This window comes from Equus quagga, chromosome 5 (assembly GCF_021613505.1).
Source record: "Equus quagga isolate Etosha38 chromosome 5, UCLA_HA_Equagga_1.0, whole genome shotgun sequence".
NCBI lineage: Eukaryota > Metazoa > Chordata > Mammalia > Perissodactyla > Equidae > Equus > Equus quagga.
The window spans coordinates 37,348,930-37,359,805 of record NC_060271.1 but is presented as its reverse complement, the minus strand read 5'-3'; the positions used below and the strand labels follow the sequence as shown (position 1 = coordinate 37,359,805).

The 10,876-nt window shown below is 42.1% G+C and overlaps 1 protein-coding gene across 3 annotated transcripts in view; it reads left to right on the top strand.

Annotated features, from left to right (window-relative positions):
- Positions 1-5,756: 5,756 nt before the first annotated feature.
- DDI2 (DNA damage inducible 1 homolog 2) overlaps positions 5,757-10,876 on the top strand; it is a 40,423-nt gene continuing 35,303 nt past the window's right edge. The window contains exon 1 of one of the 3 annotated variants that reach the window (XM_046663181.1): positions 5,757-6,086. In XM_046663181.1, coding sequence (XP_046519137.1) covers positions 5,949-6,086 — 138 coding nt within the window. In that variant the 5' untranslated portion in view covers positions 5,757-5,948. The remainder of the gene's footprint in view (positions 6,087-10,876) is intronic. The other 2 variants (XM_046663185.1, XM_046663183.1) reach the window with 2 other exon arrangements.

The window sequence follows — 10,876 nt, the reverse complement described above, 5'->3', positions numbered from 1 at the left end:
CATTTAGACCTCTGCTGTGGCCCCCCAAACATTTTCCTATCTCCTCTTTTGCCCCAGGAAAACTCATTCTCGAGGGGCTGGCCCTGTGGCCGAGTGGTTAAGTTCCTGAGCTCCACTGCGGTGGCCCAGGGTTTCACCAGTTCGAATCCTGGGCGTTGACATGGCACCGCTCATCAAGCCATGCTGAGGTGGCATCCCACATGCCACAACTAGAAGGACCCACAACTAAAAATACACAACTATGTACCAGGGGGCTTTGGGAGAAAAAGGAAAAATTAAAAAAAAAAACCTCATTCTCCATTTAGCAGCCAGTGTGAACTTAAAAAAAAAAATTTTAATAGCTTTATTGAGATATAAATCACATATCATACAAATCGCCTATTTACATGTTCAATTCAATGGTTTCTAGTATATTCACATGGCTGTATAACCATTACCACAATCAATTTTTGAACATTTTCATCACCCCAGGAAGAAACTCTGTACCCATCAGCAGCCACTGTCCATGTACCCCCTCCATCACCCACCAGCCTTAGGCAACCACTGATTTACTTTCTGTTTCTATCTATTTACCTTTTCTGGATATTTCATATAATTGGAATCATACAATATGTGTCTTTTGTGACTGGTTTCTTTCACTTAGCATAATGTTTTCAAAGTTCATCTGTATTGTAGCAATATTTCTCTCTTTTTTGCCAAATAGTATTTCATTGTATGGATATATCACATTTTATTTATTCATTCATCTATTGATGGGTGCTTGGGTTGTTTCCACTTCTTGGTTATTATGAATAATGCTGCTATGAATATTTGTGTACAAGTTCTTGTCTGAATGTATATTTTCATTTCTCTTGGGTGTATGCTTAAGAGTGGAATTGCTGGATTATGTGGTGATTCTATGCCTAACTTTTTGAGGAACTGCCAAACTGTGTCCCAAAGTGGCTGCACCATTTTAAATTCCCAAAAGCAGTGTATTAGGGTTCCAATTTCTCCACATCTTCAGCAGTAATTGTTATTATCTTTTTGATTATAGACACCCTAGTGGATGTGAAAGTGTATCTCATTATGGTTTTGATTTGCATTTCCCTGATGACTAATGACGTTGACCATCTTTTCATATTGGTCATTTGTATATCTTCTTTAAAAGGAAGAATAAATTCTCTTCTTTAGAGAAATGTCTTTTCAGATCTTTTGCCCATTTAAAAAATTGGGGTTGTCTTTTTATTATTGACTTGTAAGAATTCTTTACATATTTTAGATACAAGTCCCTTATTATTTATTATTAATTATTAACTAATTAATTAGTAATTACTTATTTATTTAATTATTAATTAGTCCCTTATTATTATTAGAGATATGATTTGCAAACATTATCTTTCTTTTTTTAAATTTATTTTATTTTATTTTTGAGGAAGATTAGCCCTGAGCTAACATCTACTGCCAATCCTCCTCTTTTTGCTGAGGAAGACTGGCCCTGAGCTAACATCCATGCCCATGTTGCTCTACTTTATATGTGGGACGCCTGCCACAGCATGGCCTGACAAGTGGTGTGTAGGTCTGCACCCAGGATCCAAACCAGTGAACCCCGGACTGCTGAAGTGGAATGTGTGAACTTAACCACTGTGCCACCAGGCCAGCCCATCTTTTCACTTTCTTGATTGTGTCCTTTGAACCACAAAAGTTTCTTATTTTGATTAAGTGCAATTTATCTCTTTTTTTCTTTTCTCGCATGTGCTTTTGGTGTCATATCTAAGAAGTCTTATGCCTTCTTAGGCTTTGCCTAATCCAAGGTTACAAAGGTTTACTCATATTTTCTTCTAAGAGTTTTATCGTTTTAGCTCTTACACTTAAGTCTCTGATCCATTTTGAGTCAGTTTCATATATGGTATGAGGCAGTGATTCAACCTCATTCTTTCGCAGGTGGAGATCCAATTGTCCCAACACCATTTTTTGAAGAGACTATTCTTTCCCTCAATTCATTGTCTTGGCACCTTTGTTGTAAATTAATTAACCGTAAATGTGAAGGTTTATTTCTGGACAGCATGAACTTTTTAAAAAATAAATCTGATGATGTAATTTTTCTACTTAAAACCCTTGTAATGGCCTTCCTTTTCCCTTTTGGTAAAATCCAAATGCCTCACTGTGGCCTACAAGGCACTACATGATCTGGTGCCTTCTTACTCCTGTCACCTCATTTACCACTTTTTCTCTCTCCCACTCACTCCAGCCCCACTAGCCTTTCTTCTAACAAGACACCAAACTCTTTCTCACCTAGGGGCCTTTGCATTTCCTGTTTATTCTGCCTGAAAACATCCTCTGGGTGCTTCAGATGGCTGATTTCTAATTCCTCAGGTCTCAGTTCAAATATCGCCTCCTCAGAGAGGCCTTCACAGAAACATCCCATCTAAGGCATGTTTTTCCACAAACATCCATCCTCCAGCTAGTCTCTATGATGTCATCCTGTTTATTTCTTCTATAGTAGTTATCAAAGCCTGTACTTACTTTGTTTGTTTATTTATTTGTGTTACTGTCTGTCAGTTCTACTAGAATGCGCATTCCATGAGGCAGGGACCTTATCTGTCTGGTTAGGCTTCAAATCCCTCTGTCTAAAAGGATATCTTGTGCATAGTAGGTGCTCAATATATATGTTGGGGGGCCGGCCCCGTGGCTGAGTGATTAAGTTCGTGCACTCCACTGCGGTTGCCCAGGGTTTCGCTGGTTCGAATCCTGGGCATGGACATAGCCCCGCTCATCAGGCCATGCTGAGGCGGCATCCCACATGCCGCAACTAGAAGGACCCACAACTAAGAATATACAACTACGTACTTTGGCTTAGGGGGCTTTGGGGATAAAAAGGAAAAAAATAAAATCTTTAAGAAAAAAAATATATGTTGAATGACTGTGTGAATACCTTAAACTTTCTAATACTTAATGAGTGAAGTGTGTGCAAGTGAGGGAACTCAGAACTGCTCACGGCATGCGTACCCTGGGTTTGGAGATGTGGGCTTATGTTATTTAGGATTCTCATGGTTGCAAATTTTGGAAACCATTATTCAAAATGTATCTACTCAAATGCCCATCAACCACAGAATGGATGATTGTGGTATATTCACAAAATAAAAACAAGATATTATGCAGCAATGAGAATGTACAAGCTATAATTACATGCACTGATATGGACAAAACCCACTTACTGTTGAGTGACAAAAGACAGACATAAAATTACATGCTGCATCAGTCCATTTATATGTAGTAGAAAACCAAAAAACTAATCTATGCTGTTAAAAGTTAGGATAGCGGTTACACTTGCAGGGGAGTGGGAGGGCGAGTTAGTCATTGGAAAGGAGTATACAGGGTGGGGGTGCTTCTGAGGTAGTGATAATGTTCTGTATCATAAACTGAGTGCTGATCATGCAAGTGTGTTCAGTTTGTGAAAACTTACAACTATATACTTAAGATATATGTACTTTTTGTATATTATATTGCAATAAAAAGTTCTCTCTTTTTTTCGGAGTTTATTGACCGTTCTTGTATTCAGTGTGCCAGTTATTGTTGCTTCATGGCAAACCACCTCCAACTTAGTCATGTAAAATAGCCATTTTATTATGCTCACAGATTCTGTGGGTCAAGAATGCAAAAACAGTATAGTAGAGACGGCTTCATGATGTCTGGGGCCTCAGTTGGGAAGCCTCAAAGGCTGGAGATGACTCAACAGCTCGGGCAGAAATCAACCAGAAGTGTTTACTTCGTGTACTTGGTGGGTTTTCCTGGTAATTGGCTTTGATCTTATGTAGATTGTTGCCTGAAACATCTACGCATGTTCTTTCCATGTAGTCTCACTGCCTGGGGTAGTTTGGGCTTCCTCACAGCATGGCTGGTGGATTTCAAGAGCAAGTGTTCCAAGAGAACCAGGCAGAAGTTAGATTGCCTTTTATGACATAGCCTTAGCAGTCACACAGTGACACTTATGCTAGAGTCAGTCTGCCATGATTCAAACAGAGGGACATATAACACATCTCTTAATGGAAAGAATGTCACCACATTGTAGGAAGAACATTATAAGATGGGAGATATTGTCATAGCCATCTTTGGAAAATAAAATCTGTCACACCTGGGCACCTGAGTGCCACTAGAAAGAAATGTAACAGAAAAATTAATCAATCCATGATTCCAACCTCAACTGAATCCTTGACACCACCTGGCAATCCTACATTATTCCTCTGCTCAACTTCAACTTGCAATGGTTATTGCAAACCTTCTCTACTGTAGTAGGCACTATGTATGTCTCACCTAACACCCAATCTCAACCCCTCTTTCCCCTGTCCATGTCCTTTAAAGAGGTGAGAAAAGCTAAATACTCCCTTTCCTAGCCTTCCTTGCATCTGTGTGACAAAATTCTGGCCAGTGGGATGTAGGCAGAAACCTGCTGGGGGACCTCTGGCCAAGCTCCTGCCTTGAACAAGAAAATGATGCGCGGAGTGGAGGCAGCCGGCCATACTGGGACCCTTGGAAAAAGGCAAAGATTTGCAGAAATATTGGCCCTGATATCATTGAGTCACTGAACCAGTGCAGCCGTCTACCTCCAAGCTTCCTATCCTGTAAGAAAAATAAAACCCTGTTTGCTTAAGCCACTGATAGGCTCTCTGTAGCTGATACAGTCACTCTTCTCCAACCTCTGCGCCTCCACCTCTCTTCATTCTCCACAGATGATACTCCCTCTTCCTTTACAGAGAAAAGTCTTCAGCTAGTCATTCTCCTACTTCCTTGCCACCAAACCTACATATTTACCTGCATCCATAGCCATCCTGTTTCCTCCTTCCTTCCCATTAGGAGAGGAGTCCCTACTCCATGGATGGCAGAAAGGGGGGTAAACAGGGAGATGCCAATCTTCCATTTTATCTTCCTCTTTCCGTCTTGGTTTTCTAACTCATCCTCATGTTCTGGGCCTCTGTCGCTCATCAGCTATGTGGCTTTAAACAGGCCATTAAAGTAGCAAATATTTTATTGAGTGGATTTCAGGCTGTGCCCAATAAAAGCACTGCACGAAATACTGGGGGTTGCCAGGGCTAGGAAAGAGACAGTTCAAGCAGAGAGAAAACTATTTACAAGGCAGAGCAATGGAGCCTTGGAGGAACTGAAAGCGTGCTGGGAGGGCAGAGCGCAGGAAAGGCTCAGGACGCCGAGCTGGAGACAAAGGCATGGGCCAGAGTGAGCTGGGTTCTATAGATCAGGCAGGGTAAGGATTTTGGTTTTAACCTTAAATCATCGGGACAGGAAGTGAATTAACTTCTCTGAGCCTCAATTTCTACTTCGGAAAATACGTTTTAGAACTATCTGCTTAGTTCTCAGTCTCCTATACTAGCTTGAGAGCTCCTTAAGGGCAAAGACCTGTGTTTTTACGCATTTTTCTATCCACATGGTAGGCACTTAATAAATGCCTGTTGGATGAATAAACGAGTGTGAAGCCGTCCACAGACTTCAGTTATAAAATCAATCAAAACGTTTTTCTTTCTCCTCCCTCCTTGCCTTCCCACCCCTTTTCTCGCCCTCCCTCCCTCTTTCTGACCTCCCACGCCCCCTCCACCCCTCTCCGCGCTTCCCGCCTCCCCTTCCCTGGCCCGCCCCTCCGCTGCGTCGCGAAGGCGGAGAGGGCAAGGCGGGCTTTACGGCAGCCGCGTTGCGGCGGGGCGGGGCGCCGGGCGACTGGCGTGCTTGGCGGCAGCAGTGGGAGGCAGGCCGGCAGGCAGGCAGACGGAGTCGCAGGCGGGTGGCGGCGGCCGTGCTCGCTAGTGAGGGCGGGAGGGAGTGAGTCACTGAGCGTGTGTGAGGGAGGGAAGGAGCGAGCGGGCGAGCGAGCAGCCCCGCGCCGTCCGCCCGCAGCCGCAGCCAGGCCGCGCCGCCGCCCTGCGCCGAGGCCGGGCCGAGCCGAGCTGGGTCGCGCCCGGGCCATGCTGCTCACCGTGTACTGTGTGCGGAGGGACCTCTCCGAGGTGACCTTTTCCCTCCAGGTCGACGCCGACTTCGAGCTGCACAACTTCCGCGCGCTGTGCGAGCTCGAGTCTGGCATCCCCGCAGCCGAGAGCCAGGTACGCCGGGCAGCGAGCGGGGCCTCCCTCCCGAGCTAGCCCTCCCGCCTCGGGGCCTCACGCCCTCCCTTTGCTTCTGCTGAGGAATTGGGGCCGGGGGGGGGGGGGAGAGCAGGCTGGCCCTTCCCAGCTCGCCCCCGCGGCCGGGAGGGAGCTGGAGTCGGTGGCTGCCCCCCGCACCCCGAGCCTGGGGTGGGGTGCTGGGGCAGTAGCGGAGAACCTGACCGCGGACGCACCCGCTGCAGCCCGGGCGGCGCGTGGACTCCTGGGCGGCTCGCCCCACCTTCTGGCTCTCTGGCCACTTCTGCCCTCATGTTATCCCGAGCTTGGGGTGTCGTCGTGGACCTCAGAAGAAGCCCTAGGTTTGCAAGAGTTCATACATCCTGCTTCCCCAACCAGAAATACCAGTTTGGATCACTGTGGGAGATAGATGTTCATCTGCTTTTTTGGAGAAGGTTCCTGCTTAAGGAAACGTAATCACCTTTAAACGCAGAGATTTGCACTCTAAGTGAAGGAAAAAGTTTGAGACTTGCACTGCCTTGTTATGAGGCCTTTGGAAATGCTCTTTTCCCTGCCACATGCGTTTCTGGTTAAATTCTTTAAAAAAAAAAAGCAGTTATTAGTTCAACGCAAACTGTTTGTTTCTCTGGTTTCTTCCCTGGTAGTAGGCCAAAATCCCTCCTTCTTGTCACAACTCAAGAGTTTGAGTCAGTTCAAAGCTCAGTGCTTTAAGAGGATATTTGCTTTAAAATGGTCTAGTATCGTCTCTGTGATTGGGTTGTTTCATTTCCCTAGCCTGCTGTAAAGACGTTAAGCTGCACTTGCATTTTAAATAAGCAGAGTAATTTATTTTCAGAATGCTTTGGGGCTGCCACTAAACAATTGGTGACAGTAACTCTGTGGCCTTCACACTGAAACATTTAAATCTTGACTTGGTAAGTGGACCTCGGAGGACATAGTCTAAACATTAAGAAAATTATAGAAGTCCTCCGAGGCCCCAAAATGTAAATCTTTATTTCCTATTGCAGTTATGAAACAGTTCCAAAAACTATTGCCCAACTACAGCTTGTTCTGCCCTGTGTTATGGTAAACAAATGTGTCAATATTTTGTTCAGAAGTGAGTACAGTTCCTTTACACTGTGTGAACTTTAGAACCTTGGCATAAAGCTAAGTATCAAGAAAGAATTTATTTCAGGGCACACAGTGTCACTCAGATACAAAGTCTGGCCAAAGGTACAGAGAAATTGGTAAAAGGGATTTTTTGCAACTAAAACTAATCCACAGAAACTCAAGAGCCAGTTCCTGTCAATGAATCCCTGAAGGGGAAGGCTAGGAGAGGACGCTTTAAGCAGGGAGGGAAAATGAACTCATATTTTTGAAGGTGGCTTTTTCAATTGTTCTTTTCCCTCTAGCTGTTGTCACCCTGCTTATAATCACCAGCTGGTAGGAGAAAGAAAAAATTAAAATGTAATTTGATTTCGTTGTTATTAGGGCTTGGGAGAAGACAAAGGTTGAGATCGTCTCTACTCCTGCATTTGTTGAGATGGCTGTAACAAAAATTTTAAATTAAAGAGGGTGTCAGATTGAAAGACAAATAATTGTATGGTCAAGGCAGGTACTGTCCTCTGCCAATCCAGAAGGCTAAGAATACCTTAATAATTGAACAATTAGGCTAACTCCGATTTCTTTCTTATTTGTTAGGTCAGTGTTTTGGCATTTACTTCCTTCTCAAGCCAAATTAGCCTATGGAAACCTGGGCTCCGATTAGTGTTAAGCCTGTATTACATAGCCGTAAACAGCTTCTGTTTTTCAAGTTTGTTCTTTTGGATCCATTGCAACCTAACACAGTATCTATTTTAAGATATCTGGTGGTCCGTTGTCTTTCAGTTGCTTGCCCATCAGGGAGGAACAGGATCCACCCTAGACACGAGTCATTTCCTTTCACCAAATCATAATAGTAAACATCATTATAGTTTTTACCCGAAAATATGTCATCTTCATTTACTTGAGGTTCCCCCCCCCACCTTTACCTCCCAGGGTTTTCCCATATTATTCATCTTTCCTTCCTTCCTCTCATAGTTCTCCTGGCATCTTACCTCACTTCTCTTATTTACCTTCTCCATTCTCTTTCCTTCGCTTTCATTTCTGATTCCATTTCTAAAGGGACTTTTTTTTTTAAACCTTCCTGGCTGTTCTTTCCTGTCCCTATGTGTCCAGACCAGTGGTCTCCAAACTTTTTTGATCACATGTGCCCCTAAGTAAAATGTTTTGGAACATGCATCTGTGTGATGTATATAATAAATTATATACATCAACTAATGTTATATGCATTGTATATATGCATGTATATTACATGTATATAATAACTGTAAATACCAATTACATTTTATACATGAAGTAATACTTTCTGTACATTATAAATAGGTACAGAATAGAATTTAAGGAAGGGTGAACTAAAATAAATGGAAATGAAAATGCTACTATTTTCTGTTTTCTTCCTCTATCTGTAAAGAATTGTCTTGCATGCCTGCCCCATGTTGAGGATCACTGGTTTAGAATTCAGTCTTTCACATCAGCATCGATTGTGCATAAGCATACACGTGGAAAAAGTGTTCATTTTTAACAGCTCTAGTCTGATTATAGTAGTTATAATGTGATGATAACAAATTTAGAATAGAAACCATCTCTACTTGTACATGTGATTAAAGCTGGGCATGTTCCATCTCTTAATACAAGTGTGGGCTTGGAAGCCAGTTATGGCTCTGTTTAATGCTTTGATGCAGGCTTGGCTGGGCAAACTTCAAACAATTATCAGAACTTAGTTTCACTTTAAGTTAAAGTCTTTATATTTTTGAAACATTGTTATAATTTACCCCTGTAGGTGGCATGTGGTAAAAAGGTGTGCAGAATGTGTAAGGACTCTAACATGAAAGGCATATTTAAATGTCAAATAATAGCAGTAACTGTGATCCTGGAAACGCAGCTCTGCGCTCAGCATGATTTGTGGTTTGTAAGACACTATTTTAAACCAGTGGAAACTGAAGTTTTCTCTTATAGCTGGTTTTGGCATGTGTATTTTCACAGGTAATTTTCGCGTATTTTTTTTGGATAGCTACTACATAATCATAGGAAACTTGTAACATATAGAAAAGGATAAAAAAGAACACACTTACTTATTACCTCATAACCCAGAGATAACTGCAGTTTACTTTCTAGTAGTTTTTTTTTGGTAAGGTTTTTTCCCCTTTGTATAGTTAAAATGTATCTTTTAAACATGATAGAACTGTATAAACAATTTCATGTCAGTCTTTCTTCAGGCAGCACTACATTGTTAGCATTTTCCCATAACATTTCAAATTCTTCAAATTTATAATTTTAATGGGCACATAATATACCATCATATAGATGTACTACAATTTATTTAACAGTTTCCCTATTGCTGGGCATTTGGATTGGGGAAAACTGGAAGCAGTTATGAGTAACATTTCCATGGATATGTATATACTTCAGGCTTTCTCCCCATTTCTGATTATTTTCTCAGGATAAATTCTTAGATATGGAATTGTCAGGTCTTTTGAGAGGCTTTTAGTAACTATTGCCAAATTATCTTCAAGAAGGGTTGTAAAAGTAGATCTGACTATTACATGGGATGGTACATGTAGATTACTTGGCATATAATGGGTTTTCAACTAATAGTAGATACTATTATGAAGCCATTCAGATGTAATTCCAAGCATTTTGTGGCTACTTTATGGTCCTCAATGCTAGAGACGTTAGGATTTCTGTTCATCCAAGGCTGTCATTCAGAGACCAAAAACATTGGACATCATGCTTAAAGATCTTGGAGTGTATTAATTAGTCTATTGTTAAATGTTGATTAAGATTAGAATCCCGTCTCTAGGGCGCCTCCTCTGCAGTAGGCACTAGCAGTTGTGCCACTTTGGCAGATTAAGCCTTGTAGCTGTGTACATTTTCCTGTTGCATGTTCCTCTAACTGGCAAAACTTGAATTTTGAGCTTTGTAGCCTTTGACTTGGATATTATGATGCCATTACTCATTTTGTTTTTACTGGTAGAAATTTGAAACCACTGGACTAATAGATACTTATATTAACTTGGAAAATCATTCAGATTTATTCTGGGACTTGAGATGCAAAATGTCTGTCTTAGACTCTTAACCCTATTTTAACAAAAAGAAATCAGTTCTTTGTGGCAGTTATAATTTCAACTAAGCCTTTGTTTATCTCATTTGCGTCCTTGGACTAAAATGGAATACACCTGCTGCTTTGTCGGCGTGGAGACTATTTGCTCCTCACCCACATTCTCCAGTCTAGTATTTTTAGGAAATTGGGGCAAATGGCAATATTCCTTATTTCATATGCATGTTTGGTGGTAATGATTACCTGGATCTTACATTTTTATTTACTTAAGATACCTTCCTTTAAGAAAATTATCTTGTCTACTGAGGAAAAGACTGTGTTAGCTGAACAGTGATGGGGTGAGGTAGGGCATCTGTAAAATGGGAGTTCAAAGAGTGAAGACTTAGTGTTCCTTTCTTCATGTTCAGGGCAGGAGATTCACTGAGCAGTGATCCCCCTAGTGAGTACAGGCCCTTAGTGGTGATGGATGGCTGAATAGCTCATGCTAAGGTCACCCAGCTCATCACCAGGCCACTTTCAGCTGCTGTTTGGGAAAGTTGTATGTGGTACTAGGGAAGAGTAGGGGCTTTAAAGTCAGGCGGCTGTGGTTCCAGTCCCGGTTCTCTTCTTAATAGCTGTGCAGCCTCAGGTC